This window comes from Apus apus, chromosome 4, assembly GCF_020740795.1.
Source record: "Apus apus isolate bApuApu2 chromosome 4, bApuApu2.pri.cur, whole genome shotgun sequence".
Lineage (NCBI taxonomy): Eukaryota > Metazoa > Chordata > Aves > Apodiformes > Apodidae > Apus > Apus apus.
Genome location: NC_067285.1, coordinates 55,544,785 through 55,567,844, shown reverse-complemented (window position 1 = coordinate 55,567,844; position 23,060 = coordinate 55,544,785). Strand labels below are relative to the sequence as shown.

The following is a 23,060-nucleotide window of genomic DNA, read 5'->3' as shown; positions in this document are numbered from 1 at the left end:
CAATGAAGCATAGGTCAAAGCTGAGGCACTAAAGACGGTCAAAACAAAGTTTAGAAACTATTTAAAAATGAAAGCAAGCTGCTCTAGCTTTCTTGAGCAGTTAACATATGAACATCACAGTAAATAGCATAGTTTTAGTGATAATATAAAAATAGCTTGCAAGCTAAGTTATCTACCTTTCAGACTAAACTTCATATATTTCATATCATATGAACAAAGTTCCATTTTCTCAACTTAATTTATACTTTTTCAAGTAAATTTCTAAGAAATCTGTTTATTTTGTATAGTAAAGCCAACACCTGCCAGGTTTGCATGCTTTTTAAGGATGCGCTTTGTCACCTAGTAGAATATAACAACACACTACAACAGTGCAGAATTTTGTAAAAATACTTTAAATAAATTTACACTTCACTATGATTCAAGTTAAGAATTAATCACCAGATTGAACAGTGTAACTCCTTCACTTCTGTTATCCTCATTGCTGATCAAAACCAAAGTTGCCTCAGCCTCTGCTGGCCTAACAAGCAAGCAACCACTGTTCCACAGGCAGTATCATGTTGGTCTTCTGTGGACAGTTGAAACCTGAACTCACCAGAAATTTCCCACTACAAGCAAAATCAGAAGGCGAAACTTCAAAGGACTCTTAGAAACAAACATCCTCAGCAACGATCAATACAGGTAGCCTCTCTGTGATTTCACAAACATATCTCAGTATTTATTCTTAGCTTCTTAGCAATGCAGGCCACAAAAGTTAAAGATCACTAGGCATGTATTTTTTTTTTTTTTAATCAAAAAATAAGGGGCAAGACACTTACTGCATTTCAAAGTACCAGATTTTTACTTCTGGAAACCTAGAAGCTTTCTATAAATGCAGTGATTTCTAATACTGACCAAAAGAATTGACTACTAACACATTTTTCCCCTTTTCTGCAGCCTCAGAAAGTTTAAGTTACAGTACTGCAAGGCACATACAGAATCTCTTCCTTTCCATTACACAGCAGATATATCCCTGAAATAATTTTAAAAACTTCAAAACAATTAGAAATGCTACAAAGTTAACAATTTCTATTTAAAAACATTGTTCCAGCAGAACATGCACTTTTTTGGAAAACAACTTAGCAAATATTTATAAATTATTTTTCTTCTTAATATTTACACAGGAAATATATGGAATAATTTTTAATCTGGAAAGTCCTGTATTATGTCAGTTGAGTTATTGCCTTCATTATAAATTGCATCATCTCTGGAAATCCATAAAGGTACTGGATTTGGACATAAGGTGGGGGTGAGAGACTATGTATGCAGTTTAGCCCATCTGAAAGGATTTCCACACAGAGCAACACCATCAGAGTGAAAAAAAAAAAAAAGTGAACTTTCTTCATTCAGTGGATGAGTACAATAGAAACTGATGTAAGTGCGTTTGTTGAGCTTAATGCAGTGTCATTAGCAACTACTTCAAAATCTCCATTTTCTGTCTTTCAGGCAAGCGTATCCTACTAGAAAAGCAACTGAATTTTTAAGAGGTAGTTTTTTTTCCATTATGCGCTTATTTATTTCAAATAAAACATAACCAAAAAAGCCCCAACATTTGCTTTTGAACAAAGATCAAGTCTCAGAAGTTGATACAATATCTGTCAAAGTTCAGTATCTAAGTTCCTCCTCAGCAGTACTGGGCTGCTTTGGAACCAGTGTATTCCAGGTTGTCTTCTTGGTCAAAAGACTAATCTACCAATGGTACTGAACCCACCCCCTCCTCCTCCTCCTGTCGGTCCACAGCTTCCTGGGGGATCGTTGTCATCAAATCCATTGGGTCGGAAAGAGCACGAGGCTGAGGCAGCTTGAAGTGCTTGTGTTCGAGCACTAAGCTCTTGCTCCTGAAAAGAAAAGACAGTTTAAAAAAAACATCAACTAGAAGTCCCTGAAGCAGAATTTTTTCCTAGTAAATTTTGAAGCAGGTTTTAAAGCAACATCACTACCTTCTGGAGTCCTAAGTCTGCATGGCTTTGTTGAACTTCCAAGTTGAACATCCACAGCCAGAGATGTACCATTTCGTTGAACGTCAGTAAGTATACATGAATCATAATTAAATACATTTATGCCAAAATAATATTTTATACCAACATGTGATGTTACTAAAGAATTAGACTGCTCATCAAAAGCTAACAAAACATTTTTTTATATATGTTTCACATGAACTTTCAGCCTAGTAATTTTAAGATGCCCTTGTTCTTGGTTGCCAAATAAAAAGGTAAGACCATTAAATAATGTTAATTAAGACACCTTTACTCAGCTGCATATATTAAAACAACATACTCAGATAAAAGGCAGAAGGATGGAAAAGCTATTTAATTTCCCTTTAGTGCAGCTTTTTAACTTCCAAGTGTTATTGATGAGCTAACTCTGTTTTAATATTAGGTAAGTCTCAGGAACTCTGAAGCACTCTGTAAAATCAGAGTCAGTGACTGGAAAAGGTACCTGCACAAGTAGCAGGAACAAGAACGCATAGTGTCTTGGCCAGCTGCTTTTTCTGCTGAATGCCCCTGTGGCTTCTTAGACATCTAAGAAGGGGATGAGCCAAGGCCTTATCTTATTAGAGATACTACACACTATTTTGTCTCTGGCCAACTAGTTTCATAAACCTTGCGGCCATGTCTTGTCTATAGCATCCCTTTCTCAAATTAGCCAGCAGCTTCAAAAAAGGAGGGAGGGAAGGTAAGTGTTGGGCTCTGTACTGACAAGAGAAAGACAGCAGATCTGCACAAGCTCTGTTGCTTTAGGAAATAAAATGAAAGTATTAAGGTGGTAAGGCTTATACTGATAGCCTCCTTCACATGACACATTGTCACTACATACCTCCCCTAAAGGCAATAGAAGGAAATTTTAACAGGGTTTTTAGTAATTACATGGGTCACCTTGAATTGTTCCTTCTCCACTTCCTGGTGAAAGCAAGGAACAGAGCGAAGAACCTGGAAGACTGTATTATACTACCATGAAAGCACTAAGCATTGTCCATGTACTTTCACAGGTGCTAAAAACAGTACCTGTGGGTTTAAATTACTCTGACTCTTAGAAAAACATGGCCTAAGTTTGAAACTATTTTACACTACTAAGGACTGAAATACAAACTCATTTCCAAAATGATATAAAAGATACTTGGAGGATGTTATCTACATAGACATGCTGGCCATAATCCTGGAAGACAGTATTATGGAATATGTGGATTCTTACCTATCTGCTAACTATAAAAGACATCAAAACCTAAGGACACTTACTAAGAACAATAAGAGAATACAAAGAACTCACTTGTACCAGAAATGAACAGAAAACTTTGATTTAAATAGCAGGCATTTTTATAAATAGCCTGTTCTTTTGAAAAACTACACTGCAAAACTGTTTAACTTAAAACAGAATTTCTTCTCAAAACCAAATATTTGGAAACTTGCTACACTGTACCTGGGCTGGTTTTTCTTTTTTTGGTAAAATGTTTCAAAAAGTTTTAATGTAGCGTAGTACCAAAACAAAAGTGGAGCTCTCATTACTCCCTCCTCCACTTTCAGCTCTCCAGATAACTGTTTTCTGGCAACTTTATACCTGATGAACCCCAGTAGTTGAGTTTTACTTAACAAAATGTACTGCAAAAGAATATAATTATCAATAACAGGTTTGTGGATTATGCTATATTAAAGAAAAGTCTTAAAACTGTAGACAAAAAGAACACCAAGGTCTTAAATCTGAGATTTTTCTTGCTATATTTAGACAGAAACATCATTTTCATTTGCCTTATTGCAGTTACTGGATAGCACGAGGTTACAGCATAGCTATACAGTTAAAGTACTTTAGGTATCTTTCACCATACCATTATCAAGAGTATGATTGTTCTACTGTCACTAAGCTTCTTTAGACAAGGGACTACTGAGCATGACTTACGTGCAAGGGGTAACTCTGACTCTCTTGGCTCTAGACACACACAGCACATTTGGTACACAGTGTAAACTCGCTGCATGCACAGCTTTTGTCAGCCATGCAGAAATTCTCTTCAGTAAACAACAGTGCTGATCTTAGAGAACATTTTCTATAATGGATAGAAGGTATACCTCTATATATGCACACACACGAGAATTATAGAGGAGAATCAAATTACCAATTATTAAAGTTTCTTGACAAGAGTATTAGGATTAAAAACCACACACTCTGTCTTCAGTGCTAAAAGTGAAATTATTTAGCAGTTTAAATCTTTCACGTTTTATTCCTGTTCAGTAGTTTGTGCCAAATGAGCACATTTCTTACTTTTCTCAAAGCACACATGGACTTGACTAATATTAGCTGACATTAAATTGTTCCAGCATAGCATACAGCCCTGGCATTTTTGCAAGAAAGATCCTTGTTTCTAGAAAAAAAAAAAGTTTTCAGGACAATTATATTTATCCGAACAAATATTAAGTCAGCTAAGTAGAACTTTGTGTCAGTTCAGTTCTCTAGACTGAGTAATGCAGAGCATCCCTCCCTGCCTTCCACTTGATCCCAGAATGGGATTTTTAATTTAACTGGAGTGGGAGCTACCCATATTGCAGGTTTTGTTATTTAAAGTGAAAAGAATTTAGTTTACCATGTGGTAAACTGGTATGCAACAGTAAACCAAAAGCAGTAAGCTACAGATTTTTTTGAACGTTTCTTCTAAAAAGTAAAGGCTTTTTCAGGTCAGAAAAGTATATTCTTAACTTAGCAGTAAAATAACAGTTTAGAACTCTGAACAACAATGAAATGCAACTTGTAAAAAATATAGTAACTTAATCCAGTGAATCACAATATTAATTTGATAAAAAGAATAACTGAGCATTTCTAATAAGCCTCATTAAAACTGAGGAAAGGATCTCAACAACTCTGAGATGAGTAGAGCTCTACAAAGAAAGCCAGTAATGAAGAATCCAAAATCGAAAGGTGGATAAAATATCAATAATAATAATAATTAAAAAAAAAAACACAAAAAACCAACCAAACAACAAAAAACTTAAACCAAAACAAACCCTATATATTTGGAAAATATTTCTTTAACTGTAAAGGAATAGTTTTCCAGAAGCTACTAACCTGATTTCCACTTGTAGGCTAAGAGCACTGCGTGCTTTACTACTACATGTTTTGTAGAGAAAGCTTTAGTTTTTTGTGTATATGCACCAACTGACTAACTTCAATAAAATCATATTCATTTTTCACTGGTCCTAGGTGTACATGAGTATTCAAAAAGCTTAAAGTAACTAACTTATTAGTGTATTCCAGAAATTGCATAAAAATAAGTCTTGAAAATACATTTATCTGAATTACCATTTAAGAATAATTCCATTATTTAACACATTATTTTCTAAGTATCCTGATAATGTTGCTTGTTGTATCTCTTCAGATTTGAAAAATGTCTCTGTTATGAATACTCAGGCAATCACCTATCCTGTTGCTAACACTGAAATATGTTTGACTGCAAGCACTGAATTCAACATGAAAACACATCAATAAGATTAATTATAGGATTTATAGTCTATGTGGATTGCAATGTTCCTCCTTTAAACGTTTGGCTTCATACAAAAAAAGGTGATAGTATCACTGTAGGAGCTGTACTGTTTTTCTTCAGACTGTGTTTGTAAATCTTTGTTTTTTCCACTCTACTCAGTTACCTAGATGCTACTGTAATTATAAACCTAAAATAAAAAATAATCTGGTTTCAACTTTGAAATGTCACAATTGAGGCATACCTGCATCAATGAAAGTCACAGCAATTCTGACTGAAAACAGGACATTATCTTGGAGGCAAGACTACACTCGAGATAGCAGCAAACCCCTTCCTTGCTCACCTTGCCTTCCCAGGTACAACAGGTATGAGGCTCTGGATGTGGAAGGCCAGTCAATGGATTATGGTCCATCTACACCAGAGGTGCTGCCAAGGTCAGAAAAGCTACCCACTCATACCACAGTCACCTCTATCAGGAAGAAAAGACCAGTTATAGTTGTAGGCAACTCCCTTTTGAGGGGAACCAAAGGTCCAATATGCTAGACAGACCCTCCTCTTAGGAAAGTTGGCTGCCTTCCTGGGGCTCAGTTTAACGACATCACCAGGAAACTTCCAAGCCTGGTGCAGCCCTCAGACTACTGCCCATTACTGGTCTTCTACGTGGGTGGCAATGAAGCTGCAATACATAGTTCAAGGGCGATCAAAAGAGACTTCAGGGCCTTGGGATGGCTGCTTTGAGGATCTGGGTCATAGGTTATTTTTTCCTCTCTCCTTCCAGTTGTGGGCAGCAACAACAGGAGAAACAGATGAACCCAGTTTGTTAATATATGGCTCCATGACTGGCGTCACCAAAATTTGGGGTTATTTGATAACAGAATGGCCTACACAGCACCAGACTTGCTGGTGTCAGATAGGGTTCATCCCTCTCAAAGCAGGAAGAGGGTCTTTGCTCATAAACCACCAAGGCTCACTGACAAAGCTTTAAAACACACTCTAAGGGGGAGCAGGATAATATCAGGCTTGCCTGGGATAAGGTTAGAAGGACAGGGTGCTAGTGAGGGCTCTCAGCCTGTTGCTCTGAGACATGCTGGGTATGCTGCAGCACACTCGAAATTTTACACAGATGAGCCAGGGAGAGCAGGCAGAAAGGAAAAGTGGAATCTAGTCACTGCCATCTGGTCTTAATTTTATTGGTTCCAGTATTTGGGTGTGCACAGTTGTATAAATAAAACTTCACTCCAGATAAAAATGCACTAGTAAGACCACTGCTAAATTAGCTACTCTTGTAATTAAAGGCAATGAAAATCAGAACTGTTTGAAAAGCCTCTCCTGCATAGAATTACAAGTGGTTAAAAGACCCGTGTGAGCATCTCACTGAAAATTTAAAATGCAATGAGTTTAAGCCATTTTCTTTAACTCTTCCCACCTAACAATGACAACCTTCCTATGACACCTGTCTAGCAACATCAAGATGGAAGTGAGATTGGTGATTTATACGGCTAACATAACAGAATGTTTAAAAGCTAACTTTTTCTTTCTTTTATGCTGTGTCTTGTAAATGTTAAGGACACCACCCTTCCTACACAATTTCTGTCTTACCTGCAAGTACAGTTTGTTATCTTTCGTAATTGCATCCATGAGATCTTTTTGTAGAGGAGGGTCTCCATTTACCCAGAGTCCATTTGTCGAACTGGTGTTGAAGCAACAGGTACTATTTTGTTTTTTGTAAAATAGAACATAAGCAGTGTCCTTTGGAAATCTACTGGTAATTTTCTGGACTGACTGAAATGAGGTAAATGTCACTCTGCTGTCATTGAAGAGAAACCATTCTTTTGGCATCTCAGTGTCCAGCTCATTTTCTACAACAGTACAAGGACTCTCCTCTGCCAACAACTTGTCTTGAGGAGAAACTAAAGAAAGAGCTGTAGACTGGGGGCAGACACCTGAAGGCTCTGACCCAGTAACATTTCTAGCATATGAATAATAATGTCCACTTTCAGAGGATACACCAGAGTGCACCACCACAGAGCTTAACACATAGGGGACCAATTGTGGGCAGGTCACTTCATCAGCACCTGAGGGCTTCAGTTTTTTAGCAAGATTTTCTCCAGTATCAGAAATCTCAACACCAACAGAACAACCTCCTGAAACTAGAGCTCGAGGGCATGCTGCTCGTTTGACTGGCAGTTTCAAAACAAGAGGCAGAGACACATTGTCCAAGATTTTGCGCCTTATATGACACTTTGGATCATAAGAAAATCTCAAAAGAGTGAGAATGAGGTATTCAGGTTCCTCAATTATTTGCATAGTTTTCTCAGCATTCTGTAGAGAGGCACACTTTTCACAATAATACTTATTGTCTCCACTTAGGATCTCAGGTGCCAGAAAATAATTCAGTAAATCTGTGACTGACAGGGGGGTTTTACCTACTAGCCTCTGAGACATATCCCCATTATCTTGAACTTTGTTGAGTTCAGAATTTGTGGTACTCTCAGAGTTTGGCTCAGTAGAAAAATCCTTTATGGTTCCTTCATTCATTACTGTGTCACATCCACCACGTACTTCCAAATTACTGAGAGGTGTTTCTTCAGCAGGACTAGATGCTGAAGTATTAGCTTGCACCATGTAATCATCTTTCACTTCAGAATGTTCCCTGTATTTTGGGCTAACACTCTCCAAAAATGTTGGAGGACAGAAAGCCAGAGAGAGATCTGTGAAAGCTTCTTCCTTCTGAGACATACTTCTGCAGTTCAAACAGCATATAGTAGTCTTCAATTTTCCTCCAAACATCTTCTCTATCAGAGTTCTTTCTTCACTTCCCATGCAAGGTGCTTCAGCAAATACTTGTGCTTTATGGACAGCTTCTTGTGTCTGGGATTCTTCACTCATTATACTTTGAGAAGTCTTTGCTGAAGACAACGCTTTTAAGGTTCTCTCTTCTTCATGTAGCCTAAAGACAAACAAAAATAAATCCAAGCAGCTGTGCTATTTTATAAACAATTACTGCTGCATGACTTCAGACTTCCCCGTTATGCTAAAAAGTATAGATGGGTAGGCGGCTAGAAGTCTCTTGCATTAAAAAAAAACTATGTTATTTTTTTGAATAAGCAAGCTGAACCACAGAGGTCAGTACTATCCAAGACAGGAGTATGAGAAAAATCACAAATGCATTTAATGTAGGTTTTGTTATATATAACAGAACACAACAGATATACTGAATGAACTAGCAAGTATACAAAAAGTAGCAAACAACACTTTTATTATTTACCATTATATTAATCATTCAGTTCCCCAGTAGACTTGTTCTGTATGTCAGATTTTATTAGCAAACAAGTAGCTATTTATGTAGTGCCAAACTATTTCCAAATAAAAGAAAAGGTCAGGATTTTGTAGCCAAGAAAATTAGGAAACTACAGCAAGAAAAAACAAACCAAAAATTAAACCAAACAGAGGGAAAACAAGAAGAAAAAAACCACAAGCAACTATTCCACTATTGAGATAAAACTTCTCCAGAAGTAGAATGCATTATAAAGCAGTAAGTGCCCAGGCCACATCTCAGCAAGCCAAAATTAAATAAGGCTACTAATAAATGCCGGTATTTTTGTTTGATCTGTGCCACAGTTAATTCGATTATTAAAGAGGTTATAAATGCATGTACATCTCTTTATGACTTATCTAACCTATATGAAATACAGCTGTCTCCATCAACACAAAATTCCAGATGCACAACTGAACTGCTTTCAGCAACCACATGAATTTTACAATAGGACCATGACTCTAACGTAACACCAAAATTTAGGTATATAAAAACAGAACATTACCAACACTATAACCTGCTTTAAATTATGTGGATACAAGGTGGTATCCAGACTTTACCACAGATTAAACCCGTGAATGAATGAGTTGCATAGACCCTACAGAAAACCAGAGACAGCCAGGAATGAGGAACAAAATTCCTGGTCCCCACTCATGCAGTGGAGCTGTTACATGACTGCTTCTAAGAGTTCAACATTATGCAGTAAAACACTAAATTCATTCCCATTAACAGCACAGTAACTGTACCTGTCTAGCAGGAATCTGAGATATTCTGAGCAATCCTGCTGGGATCGAGGGGTGAACCATGGTGGTCTGGAAGCCTCAAAGAAAATTCTAGGAGCATATGCCTCCCTCTGTTTGTGTAAGAGACAGACAGATAAGGTTACATAAGAACTACTTAAAAAATTGGTTATATTGATATTCATCACTGAACTTTGGACTGTATTATTCTAGAGGAACTGTCTGAATCACATGGTACACAAACCTTTAAACCACTTAATCATAGGAAGAGGGAGCCATTAATTTTGTAGTCATCATCTCTAGTACAAAGATAAAAGTAATGGATCCTGCAGGCAAATATTAAATATGTAGTGAGTCTAAACTAAATGTTAAGTGTAACAGAAGTTACTGTTCTTGCTGGCAAGTTTTTTAAAAGTTTCATTTATTCAGAAAAACCACTATTTCCTAAGTATAGATTTATTTTTAAGGTGATCCAGCCTCATCCTTTTCACAACAAGCTTATTGTTATTAATCAAAGACAACAAAAGTGTCTTATGTCTTTCTAGCACTACCAAATATTCTGAACATCTAAGTTCACTTTAGAACTGGAATTACAATAAATTTTAGTGTAAAAATCACTGCAGAAAGTCATTGTTTATCCTAAAGAGTTAGATGAAATCAGCTTGTGTATGAAATCAGATCTTACTTGGATTTTTTCAATTTGGCTTCTCAAAGAAAACCTGATACTGACCACTTATAAAAACAACACAATGCCAAGAGGTTCCACTTACGAAGTACAAATTTCTCTAAGTCCATCCACACCATCTGAACATTTGGAAGCAGACTCATCCCCCTACACACATCTATAATATTTACATATTTAATGTACTCAGGAGTACTCCCATGGCACCATGTTTATAAAGTTTGGTATACAGACGTAAAAAACAGCAGATGAAATTAACTGATATACCTGGGTATGGGCCAAAAAAGCAAAAAGATGCTGTAATTTTCTCATTAGTGAATTACATCCATTTAAATTCAGAGATAAAACATGTCTTCTGAAACTGAAAAGGAAAAAAAAAGATAGACATTAGATTCCTTACTGGATTTCTAGGAACAATGCAGTTAACATTCCAGCTCAGATAATTACTTCAACTGGAAAGGAAACAAAATGTCTAACACTTCGCTTCAATACCAGGATTCTGCTCTAGTGCAGATGCAAATCTACTGTACAGTATGAATTAAGACTGCAAAAAACCTATTTCTTCAAATATTTACATGTGTAAGAATTGGCTACAGACAATTTTTCTCAGTATTTTTCACACTGTAACAAAAGCAACACCATAAACTTTTACAATTCTGAAGGGAGCAAGGACAGTGAGGAAAAAGGTCCTTATCTCTTGACACTGTACAGAAAGATCAGGATTTTGCATGAGTAAAATTGCAGTTTCACAGAACTCGGCTTCAACAATGCAATCAGTAACAGTGCAAAAAAACCCACTCAGCTTTAGCAAGCTTAGAGACTCCAGGACATATTAATATTCTGTGTAAAGTAAGAATGCAACAACTGCAATAGCTGATTTGCAATGAAAGGAGCTATTAAAAAGAACTTACTCTGTAGCCATGAAAAGTGCTTGAATAACACTGTTCATGTAGCAAGTATTTCCTAGATTAATTAGACCTGTCTTCCCAGTTTCGGATTTTCCAGAAAGTCTAGATGAACAAGATGGCAGAGAACTGGATTGAGAAGTCCAAGCACTCTGACTGAGAATCAATTTCATCTTCTCTTCGGAGGGTTTGGGCATATCCTACAAGAGAAACATTTAACACACTTAATAGGTTTTTGTATTTGGTTTGGTCATATTTGTCATAGGTCCTGCAGTCTTACATCTTTGCTTATTTCTGTATTCTCCTTCATAGCCAGACCATCCCTCACAGCTTAGAAGGTAACACACTCCCCTCCCCTGCCTCCCAAGCCCTCTTCTTCAAAGCTTTATTTACTCAACTCTCGAATTGCAGGAATAAGGGGCTGGTGGTCACCTTTGACCTGCATAGTCACAGAATTCTTTCTGTCACCAAAAACTACCTCTCAAATTTCAAGCTTCAATAGACTTATAAAGCATCCTCAATTCTGTTAGAAACACATTCCTGCTCTGTCAAATCAAAACGTAAGAATGTAAGACTGAAAAAGTCATGAATACTTGGAATTAAATTGATAGGGCCTTTTTTAGTGTCAAAACACTTAACTGCAATATTACTGCTGTGAAATCAGGCAGTAACATCTGAGTGGTTTATGGTTTTGATATTGGGAAAAGCAAACCAAAAACATTCCATCTTCTTAATAACTCCAATATACCTTAACAGCTTCCAGAATGGGTTCATAGAGCTCTGGAAATCCTGAGTAATGATATATCATACAGTGTATCAACTCAGTCAACTGCATCAAAAAGGCTGTACTGGAAGGTAAGCCATCTCTTTTGAAGGAATGAACCAAAGCAACCACATGTGGGACAATCTGAACGGGAAAAACAAACAAAAAACCCAAACAGGTGTTACTTTCATTTTTCCAGTTTTTTTGTTCTTCAACTTTGCTGCTTAACACATGCCAAATGACAGGAGCCCTTCTGTTCTTAAGTAAATGCTTCAGAAACAATAACTTGAAAAACATGCATTATTCTTTACTCAAATTTTCAAAGAGCACAAGTAATTATTCAATGTTCTCGTTAGCTCACATATCAAGTTCTGGAACTTTATGAATTTAGAAAGCACATGTTAAGATTTTAAATGGTCAAGTGTCCAAAGTACTAATCTTATTAAGGATGTTAAAAAAGAAAATTTTGCTTTTGTACCACCACTAACAGTATCCTGTTCTAATTTCACAAATACAGATTTTAAAACAAACTTCTCCATTTTCCTTCAACAGAAACTAATGTTTGTTACCCGAAGCCAATGACCACATTCAAGCTATTTAAGTTTACAAGACAGAAATTGGCTCACAGCTCCACCTAGTGAGGAAGCTAGGCTCAATGAAGTAAAAAAAGCTAAAAAAGCTTACCACTGATACTGTAACCTCTTTGAGCATTAATTCAGATTCATTACTATTTCAAATTTGGTATACATCAGAAACGTTTACCCCACCTCCTTCCCCTTCTTCAGCACAGCTCTGGCTGTAGTTTTAAATGCACAAGAGTTTTTTTTTGTATTAGTCTTAAAACATCAAGTAGAAAGTTATTTCAATGCAGTCCCAAAAAGTGGAACTTCTTACTGTGAAACAAAATATTTTGGACTTCTGTCAGTTTTCAAGTAATCAAAATGGATTAGCTGTGAAAGTGGATGGAATAATTCCTCATCACAAATTAGTTTACAAATTGTTTGGCAGTAAAGACATGAAATACAGAAGTTCTGAGAATACAATGATTTTAGGTAAGTATACTAATTACAAGAATTACTATACTTCATAACACCGAAGTAAAACGGAGGCCTAGTGCATTTGCCACATTTTCAAATACCAATTCTTCTCAAAGCATAACAAATATTTTTACAGAAACAAAACCTACTCTTTTGGTAAGCAAGGTACCCACTGTTTAAAAATGAAAACATCAAGATTAATTGTTCAGTTTACTACAGAGTAAATTGTGAATGTTGCAATAAAAACACATTTCTCTCCTTCACTTTATAAATGTGAGTAGATAACAATGAGAAAGTAACTACTGAGGCTCCAAGAATAAGATTTGTACAAAGGAGATGTGAGATGATAATTTTGCACAGACAAAACACATGAGAAAAACAGAAAAAAGTTTTCAGCTGTCTTAAATTAAGATTCAAATTCTCACAGCATGCTACTTAATACTGAAAGTTACACTTTGAATACACTCAGAAGCATCACTTTTGACTTGAGGTTAAATTAAAATGTTACATGTCTGTAGATTTTAGAATTCCATAGTACACTTAAGTTCTATGTGTGAAAGACAGTGTTTTTGTTTGAAGAAGTCAGTAATGCTAATGATACTCAAGTACAGGGAAGGGACTGTTAACTCAAATGCACTGCAAAATCAATACAAATTAATTTATCAAATGTGCATTTAAACAGTGAACATTCAGACCATTTATTATAAAAAAAAGTAAAGAAGTGGTTTAAGTGCAATATGTTATTACAGGATACTAAATGACAGCAGTAGCTCCAAAAATGATAGTGAAGATTGTTTCAAATGGAGAGAAAATGGCCATGATGAAGTCCTGAAGACAGATGTTTATGTAGTACTGTGTGCAGCCTATGGTAGAAATTTTCCTTGCTAAAACAAACTCCTATTTCTAGAACAGAAATTTTAAAATAATATTTTATATTTTTCTCATGATTGTTTTGTATCTCTAAGGAACGAAGAAGCAAGACAATGAAATATTTACATTTTGAGCATATTCAAGGCTACTTGGCTCTTCATTTGTGACTCAAATTTCTATCCTAGGCCAAGATTAGGGCAGAAGAGGGAGGAGAAAAAAAATTTTAGACTTCTATCATTAAAAAAGTGTATTAGGCATAAGACAATTACCCTTGACACTAATCAAAGGGTCTGTGATCCCTTCAGGCCTATATGCCTTGGAGACTATTTAGAGAAACAAAGTGTGAGGTTGTTACTGTGCTTAAGTCTCAATGACCCATATATCAGTTAACCTTTTAAGCTAAGTTTAACTAAGTATGAGAACAGGGAAGGTACATACATCTCACTGTACTAACACAAACAGTTGCTACACCCTAGTATCTACCCCTTTAACTGGTGCATTGCATTTTGAAGAGTGGCCCCTAAAATGAGCATCTTCCTTTCAATTTGCCCACAAGTACATTGAAACAGATAGGGGTGCCTTCTTCAAGTGAAGTAAGTATTCCCTGGTCTCATGCAGCTAGCCATGGCAACAAGGTTATACACAGTAGATAACTGGTTATCTAGTTTCCCCAAAATAGCAGTGTGTGAAAGTCTACTTGCAGCCCAACTTTATCAGTAGACTTCACACCATATTAAACAGATTTCCAGAAGTATTTGGTCAAAGTTAGAATGCTGTGTCCAGATATTACTGCCAGAAATATGTACATACGAGGAAGAACAACACTCTCTCCCAGTTACAGATCAAGTGTTGGAACCTGGAAGTTAGAAAGCCTAGTGGTCTGTGACCCACAGAATCCTGATTCTGGAACCTTGAAACAAAGAGGAATTCCAAGTGCATGAATTCTGTTACTCTTTAAACCCACTTTAAAAATCACATGTGAATCACATTTCAAAGAATTAAAAAACATTTATTTAGTAACTTACCAAATGAAAGGCTTCTGGAGAATGCTGAAAACTAAGTAACATGTGGGAAAGGACAGCAAGGGCACCAGGCCTCACTAGAGGAAACCAAAGTCGATTAAAGACCTAAAAAAACCCACATTTATTTCAGTAAATCTAGAAAGTAAAAATTCAGTAAAAATGTAAACAGAACTCCAAATATACAAGTTGAAACAGACAGAATTATAACATGCAATTGAAAGCTATAGGTACATCCTCTTTGAAGAATAAGAAAATACTATCTGTTGGAATACAAAGGATGCTATACAATTGCATAACTGTTACCAATTCCCTTCCCTCTCCTTCAATTTTGAATGTTCTTTTCCAACATACCAATTCAATCTTAAGCAGTGTCACATCAATGAGGATGGTAAACTTCTGGACTGCAGCCAGCCCTTTCAGCAGTGCAATCACCCATGTTTCCACATGCTGAGCCAGAGGCCAGGACAACCAATCAATCATTCTGAAAGATTAATGGAAAGAAATATAAAATGAAACTAAAACCCAATATGCCACTAATTTTTATTTCAACAAAAAGATTCTATATATTACCCACACAGTTACACACTAACACAGATTCTCAAAAAGTAATGCATCAATGTTAGGCAAGTAGTAAAATAAGTATTTTAATTTCGTAATTAAAATTGCTCTATTTCATAGATTAGAATTAAACACACTCCCCCCCTCCAAAACACATAATCATGTAAAATCAAATACTATGTATATGATTGTTGCTTGTTATTCAAGAATATGAAGCCTGGGTTTATAGACATTAAGACAACACTTTTATTTTTATTTTGTGGCAAAAACTTACTCCTGACGGTGAAAAAATGCCAGTGCCTGGAAAACTTCCCTCCTACAGCTTTTACCCCAAGCCTGACCAAAGCCAAGTATTAAGTTTAAGTGTGAAAATGAAGCCTCTTCAACTTGCAACTATACTCCTGGAAGCCACATAAACACTCTCAGTCAAAAAGAAAATCTAGTAATTTTAAATATATATCCAGCAGGTGTTGTAAGGATTGTGTAACAGGTCTCAGTAGCCTGGGATTTACATATGCCCCAAAAGGAAGAATTTCTTTCAGTGAAGGAAAAGCAAAGGGACTTTTTCTGTGCCTACAAATTACAGTGAAATATCAGCAACAGAAAAAAGGGAATTCTATCCTTCTAAACCAACAAATTACACTGATATTTAAAGCAGACAGGCAGATTAGTTGAAGCAATTCTAAGACATAGATGATACTGTAAGGCAGTATAAGCTAAACCACAAAATTTAGATTTTCTTCTTTTGAGGTTTTATTTGGCAGTATTTTGGACTTGAATTGTCTGCAAGATCCGCTTCTTCCAACCAGATGAAGCAACACTATTTAAGTGGAAGAAAATTTTTTTTCACCACAAGGGCAGTCCAACTCTGAAACAAGTTATTATACACTAAGGCCAAGGCTCCTCCATCCTTACAGAACACTCTTAACTGGACTGAACGTGGCCCTGAGCAACAATGTCTGACTTTGCTTCAAGCAGGATTGGATCAGATGACTTCCAAAGGCTCCACTCAACCTATGTGATGCTATGATTCTATTCTATAATGCAATGAAAAGAGGAAATTAGAAATATATTTCTTTATTGCTTTTCTGAAAAAGCTCTTCACAAAGTTTAATTATTTTAAGAGGCTAAACTGTAGCATAAAACTGAGCAGGTTACAAGTGACCAATATAATAAGCAGTCATGATCACTGTAAATAAGCATAGTTAGTGATTATCAATCTGAAACAAAGCTACAAGCCCCTGTGTTCTTCCTGGAGATTAAAAGACCTCCAAACAGACTAAAATCAGGGTTTCAGTTCTCAGATTCCCAACTAAAAAGTAAATCACAGGCTGCATCAACACCAGCTATGCATTGTGGGGCATGTTGTATTGCCATAAACAACCTAAAACTCACGTAGTTTATAATCTGAAAAAAATACAGTACACACATTCTAAAATGTATATATCTTAAAATTATGTATCTGGATATAACTTTTAAAGGTTTCTCTAAATTAAGCAATCACTAGGACTGCCTTTTAAGCAATCAAGCACAGATCCTACTGGGTTTCTTCCACGTTACTACAAAAACATGGGAAAACACATAGCAACACCACAATTATTACTCTGAATTTACAGAAAGCTCTCATTGCCTCAAGTGTCAAATTCAAACAAGTTTACTCTGAGCAGCCTTGCCACATGCTTTCTAGAATGGGAAATAAAAAAAGCGGAACAAAACTGCTTTTGCTTGCAAAGAATTAACTTTAACCTAAAAATAGGCCCCAAGCCTCAAAGTACTAATGTCTTCAAACCTCATCCCTGCTCCAATTTGTAGGCTTGGTATTTTTCAGCAGTGGCACAAACACCCACACAGTTAATTTGAGCCTAATAACAATATATTTAGTTTTCATAATTAACTTCTTAGACGAGTAAAAAGCAATCTGTAGAGCCCTGCACTAGAACCGCTGTTCTAAAATACCTGAGTACCATCTTTATGCTACATGCACTTTCAACCACACTGACTCACATGCTCCAAATGGTGCTTTTGGGTGGGCACTGGGGCCTTTAATTTGAGCCTAATAACAATATATTTAGTTTTCATAATTAACTTCTTAGACGAGTAAAAAGCAATCTGTAGAGCCCTGCACTAGAACCGCTGTTCTAAAATACCTGAGTACCATCTTTATGCTACATGCACTTTCAACCACACTGACTCACAGGCTCCAAATGGTGCTTTTGGGTGGGCACTGGGGCTTCCTGTGTTCTATCCCATTTGCTGGTTATGTGATGGGCCATCCTGTATCATCTCTTGTCAGTAGAATTAACCGTTGGCTATTCAACACTTACTAATAAGAAAACGGCTACCATTTCAGTACAATTAACTGTAAAGAGAAGCCTCATTCTCTGTATAATTGATACAGATAGAATTCCCATCCTTAAAATCTGTTTCTGCTCTTAAAAATAGAGTCAATGTTCTTAAGAGCAGAAACAAAAGTCAGAAGAGGGAACAGAAGTAAATTTGCAGACATGCTTGAGACTTCCATAAACGGCATCCAATCTGAGATCTGGTAGGTGAAGATTAGATATTTTGGTTATCAAATCCTCTCTGCATTGGATTTACTTGGCTCCTGCTTTGATGCAATCAATGACTGCATTTTTAATACAAAGGCAGATATTAATATGGGGCAATGATCATGAATAAAAGCACAGAGGATGGTTTTTGTGTTTGACCTTAGAGGCTTCAAGAGGACCTTCTACCCTCTGCCACCCTAAAATGAGCAGGTCTGCTATCCATATAAGTGCCTAACAAGGACAGTACTTCTGATATATCTGGACAGAAAAAAAAAATGATCTGTGCAACCTCAGACAGTAACTACTTTCATATAAATATTTTCTTAGCCACATCAGATAAAAGAATCTGGTAGCTCAGGTACAAATCCCTCAGATTAGAAAAAAACCAAACCAAACCCGAAGATCTGTAGATTACCAGGCACCCCCCAAAATATTTAACATCCTTTATAATATTTTACATTTTTACCAACAGGGCAAAAGGACCAGGTCATGTCTGGACTTTTTCTTAGCAAAATTTTCAGTGTCTCTTAACAAAGATACCTGGGTTAAAGTGCAAACAAGCATTATACTTGTCAGGATACTGAGTACTGGCAACTTCCTCTGACACCTCTGAAGTAGACTCTTAAAGTAGTCCTCTATCTTAGAAAATATATTTTCTGCTTTTCCTCACTGATGCTTCAAGTAAGGTTTAAAGAGAAAGTTGAGCCAATTAAGAACTCAATGATGCAAAAAAAACCCTGCACCCTTTCTTATACCAACTTGTGCCTAATACTACCCAACTCCCCCCCCCCCAATCAAATACAATTTATTAGTTTTCTAATTACAAATTATTTACTAATATGTGTTCAACTTTAGACAGACTCTGAAGTGTCATGAAAGTTCTCCTTAGGAAGTGAGCAACAATGTCTCAAATTTGCAATCACCAAAGATCTGGTAACTCTCATCAGGAGACCTTGTTATGCCTGGAGTTCTGCATCTCCTGGGATGATGCAAGCCTCATGACAGCACTGTAATTTGGTGCTCCAAACACTCCAGCTGCATTATTCTCTTCACAATCACTCCTCTAAGTCACAGGGAGTAATTACTGCAAAGGGTTGCCAGAGGTAGAAAAAGAAACTGGATACAATGTTGACATGAGAATCTACAAACAAAAGTAACAAGGAGTACCTAAAAAGTTTGTTCTGTGGAACAGAACCGGAAGCTCTTAAAATAAAACATAGCTTCAAAGAATGAACAATGCAGGTAAGACTGCACTGCCCTTTCAAAAACAAGAGAAAAAATCCACCACAAAGATAGTATTAAGAAGAGAGCTTATTTGATAATAACAGCTCTTATTATACTCAAAGCTCAGCACTGCTACTTCCCTAAGCAGAGACACACAGAGTAGCCACGCTAAAGCCACAACGGTAAGATTGCACTGTGTTGAAGTGGGTAATACAACATAAATGTTAAAATTATATTAACATAAAAATTCATCACCAATACATTACTGGAAAATTATTAGCATGCACAAATCCTTCTCAATTTCCCAGTTTCGAATTTCAAACTGGAGCTTTGTTGAAATCTGTTAAATTCAACCAGATTATGTTTTCAATTCAAATATGGCTTCTCAATGTAATGTAAAGAAAAGTAATGTTTTAATTTAAAAAAAACTCAGCATTTCACTGAGCTATGTAAATATGACACTACACCCAAACAGATAGTTTAAAATAATATAGCAGACATTAAATTATTTTAAAATGCTTTTAAAAAGTTTTTTAAACAACACAGATTTCTAACAGCTGCGTGTTTAACTCCTCAGTAACTGTGCTCAGTAGCAGTTTCTTCAGAAGCTTAAAAAAATAATTCAAAGAACTTCAAGATCATCATCTTCTTCCATTGTCATCCGTCTGCATCACTATTATTCCCATATCAGAAGATACTAACCAAAATTACAATCTGAATCAGTCTGTTAACAGTGCTGCTAATCTCAACATTTACTGATGTCTAGAATAGTGACAAGAAGCATAATATGCAGTTATTTTTACATTTCTTTTATTATTCAAACAACACCCAAAAAAACTCTGAAGGCTTGAGTGAAAATGGAAAAAAATAGGCTGTCCCTGTGAATTCTACCAAAAAGTCACTAAGATATCTAAGCAGAAAAAAACACTCAAAAACTAAGCAGTAAAACTAATTTCTAACCAGTTCATCTCTTCAGAGAAGGAGATGATGGGAAAGGCAAACTTGTGAACACAGCACTCTGCTTCTTGGAAAAGTAGAAAGGCACATCTGAATACGTGGCCTTGTTTCTTAGCTTGACTGTAAGCCCTGTGAAGTTTACTATTTATGCCATCTCTTGTAAGGTGGCAGATCTAAACATGAGATGTCATCTAGAAGGAACACAGCTGCTTTCCTCTAAAATTTCTATTTAAACCCTCTTCTTCATCCACCCTAGCAAAGCATGAGAAAGAAGCCACATGAGCAACAAAGGCAGCAACCTTAAGCTGGAGAGGGAATTTTTACAAGGGCATGTAGTAAGCTGAAAGATGATAGATTAAAATTAGACATTAGGAAGAAACTTTTTACTGTGAGGGTGGTGATAGAGCAACAGGCTGCCCAAAGAAGTTGTGGATAGTCCATCCCTCAAGGTGTTAAAGGCCAGGTTGGATGGGGCTTTGAGCAACCTGGTCCAGTGGGAGGTGTCTCTGTCCATGCAGGGGGGTTGGAACTAGATGATCTTTAAGGTCCCTTCCAATCCAAGCAATTCTATGATTCTGTGAAACCACGCCAGTAACATCCATAGTTCGTAAGTATGTCGAACAACGTAACTTAAAATTCTATTTTAAAAGGGGGAGGAGGTAGAAGAGGGAGCTTGAGATGGGTTTTGTTTGGTTTTAATGGAACTTCAGGGACAAATAACTTCAAAAGAAGTACCTGCACAGAGCTTGAGTCATGCTTGCATCTTTCACATTTGGATCTGTTGTAAGGCTCCTGATGAGTACTGTAATCATCTGTAATGGTATGTGCTGCACAAGGCTTGCCAGTGCAACAGAAGGTTCAAATGAAGTATCTGTAAAAGTTAAACATAACACACTAAAAAAAAACAAACCTACAAAAAATATATACTTTATCATTTATCCTAGAACATCACTATAGTTGTAAAGTTATGAGACAAAGAGTCTATCCTACATCTAACATTCTATCATCACAAATAAAAATTCACAAGTGTCAGTGGTTTAAGGACAATTAATAGTACTGAATTACAAACTCTTTTTCATCTAATACCCATGCAAGAAAGTGACAGTCTGCCAACTTACTCCTCCACCCTCAACGGAACTGAGAAGTGGGTTTCTTTCCTAAAAAGAAGTACCATACAATTGTTTATCACACTTGATGATTGGTGTAGAGATCCAATACAGCTGACATTTTATGTCCAATCTCAACAGCCATCTGCAAACCATGCCAGTTATGGCAAAATATGTTATTATGTTAAGTTTTCCAGCTACCTTAGCAGCAAAGGCATTTTCTGATGTGAGCTAATACAGCATTTAATAGATTTTTTGAAGTCAGAAAGTACCTATTTACAATTCCATCTACATTACTCAGAGAATCTTGCTAATGATATCCAGGTTTTATATATTCTTTACATACACCCGTTTTGTATATTCTTTACATATACCCGTTTTGTAGACTAAACAATGCCAAGGCCTAAGGTATCCCTCTGGAGGGAGCTAGGAGGAAGAGGAGTTTCTGACACTTAAAATCTCGTTTTTCCTAACGGGACACCCAAAACGCTGTTCCAGAATGTAATTTAAAGCATGGCAACAGGAATATTTCTGAGCGCCAGGTTACTCTGCAGCTAAATAAACCGCCATTCCCCCTATGGTTTTAATTTGTGCGGAAAAAAAAAAAAGACTATGCTTTCTCGACGGCCACAAAATGGCATTTTAGCCCCTGTGCAGGGGAACAACGGTTCCAAGGCAACGTCTGCAAGGCAACCGATGCCAGAGGTCGGGCTCTCCCTGCCCGCCGGCAAACCCGCCGCTCCCCTCCCGCTTCCCCCGCCCCGCCGGCTCCCCGCACTCACCGGCGGAGGAGATGACGGCGAAGAGCTCCTGCAGGGAGGGCAGCAGCGTGTCGGGCTCGGCCTTCCAGACGCTCCGCAGCAGCCCGCTGACCTGCGTCACCTGCGAGACGTAGAGGCGCAGCTCGGCCTCCCGGCTGCCCTGGCTCTGGAAGTGGGCGATGCTGCGCACCAGCTGCTGGCAGAAAGCGAGGGAAAGCTTCCTGCCGCGGGGCAGGCACTGCGGGAAGTCGCCCAGCAGCTGGCAGAGGCGGGCGCAGAGCGGCGGGGCCGGCCGCTCGCACACCAGCCGCAGCGCCTCCACCTGCAGCAGCTCGAAGAGCTCCAGCACCGAGGGGCAGCTCATGATGAGGCGCAGCCCCGCCTGGATGTAGTCGAGGATGGCGGGGTCGCGGTTGCTCAGCTCGCCGTACCCGCGCTGCAGGAGGCCGAGGACCAGCCCGCGGTTGAAGAAGGCCTCGAACTCGGCGCGGTGGTAGCGGCCGTAGGCCTCCAGCACCTGCCGCCCCACCTGCCGCTGGAAGGGGTCGGGGCCCTGCAGCACCAGCCGGGTGCTGAGGGCGAACATGGCGCGGCACTGCGCCTGGCTCAGCGGCGTCTCTGCCGACTCCACCACCCGCCGCACGATCACCCGCTTCAGCGGCAGCGGGTGCGACGAGCTCACCAGCCCCTCCAGGATCTTGTCCATGGCGGGCGCTCCGGGTGCATCGGCCGAGCGGCGGCAGCGGCGCCGGGCCGGCCCAGGCCTCGGCGGAGGAGGCCGCCGCCTCCCCGCGGCCCTCCCCCGGCCCCGCCGCGCTATGCCGGCCCGGAGGCGGCGGCGGCCGCCGCTCCCGCGCCGCTGCCCCCCGCCCTCCCCTGGCCCGGGCGGCGGCGGCGGCCCCGCTGCCCCGGCCCCGGCCCAGCCAGCGCCGCGGGCCCAGCAGCAACGGCCGAGCGCTCCGCCGCCGACCCGGAAGCGGAGCTGCGCCAGCCGGGAGGCGGGGCGCCGGGCCGGTCACCGCGCGGGCGCCGGGAGCGTGGGCGGGCCCGGCAGGCGGGCGGGGGAAGCGGCC

General features: G+C 38.5%; 1 protein-coding gene across 2 annotated transcripts; it reads right to left on the bottom strand.

Moving 5' to 3' along the window:
- Window positions 1-1,527: 1,527 nt before the first annotated feature.
- Window positions 1,528-22,795, bottom strand: USP38 (ubiquitin specific peptidase 38). Of its 2 annotated transcripts, XM_051616850.1 has the most exons (10): window positions 22,009-22,795; window positions 20,856-20,991; window positions 15,184-15,313; window positions 14,836-14,937; window positions 11,889-12,047; window positions 11,147-11,340; window positions 10,503-10,596; window positions 9,560-9,666; window positions 7,097-8,447; window positions 1,528-1,874 (listed from the first exon to the last, which is right to left on the bottom strand). In XM_051616850.1, the coding sequence occupies exons 1-10, from the start codon at window positions 22,691-22,693 to the stop codon at window positions 1,713-1,715; spliced, it is 3,120 nt and encodes a 1,039-aa protein (XP_051472810.1). In that variant the 5' UTR covers window positions 22,694-22,795; the 3' UTR covers window positions 1,528-1,712. The 2 variants fall into 2 exon arrangements, with proteins under 2 accessions (XP_051472810.1, XP_051472811.1); XM_051616851.1 differs by lacking the exons at window positions 20,856-20,991; window positions 22,009-22,795 and having other exon boundaries at window positions 14,836-14,909; window positions 15,184-15,274.
- Between the last annotated feature and the right edge of the window lie 265 nt (window positions 22,796-23,060).

Excerpts from the sequence above, each read along its gene's own strand:
- USP38 (XM_051616850.1), bottom strand. The coding sequence starts at position 22,693 with ATGGACAAGATCCTGGAGGGGCTGGTGAGCTCGTCGCACCCGCTGCCG. Across the intron at positions 12,048-14,835 it reads CTCCAGAAGCCTTTCATTTG|ATTGTCCCACATGTGGTTGC; the intron begins GTAAGTTACTAA and ends TTTCCCGTTCAG. Across the intron at positions 10,597-11,146 it reads GCACTTTTCATGGCTACAGA|TTTCAGAAGACATGTTTTAT; the intron begins GTAAGTTCTTTT and ends TTTCCTTTTCAG.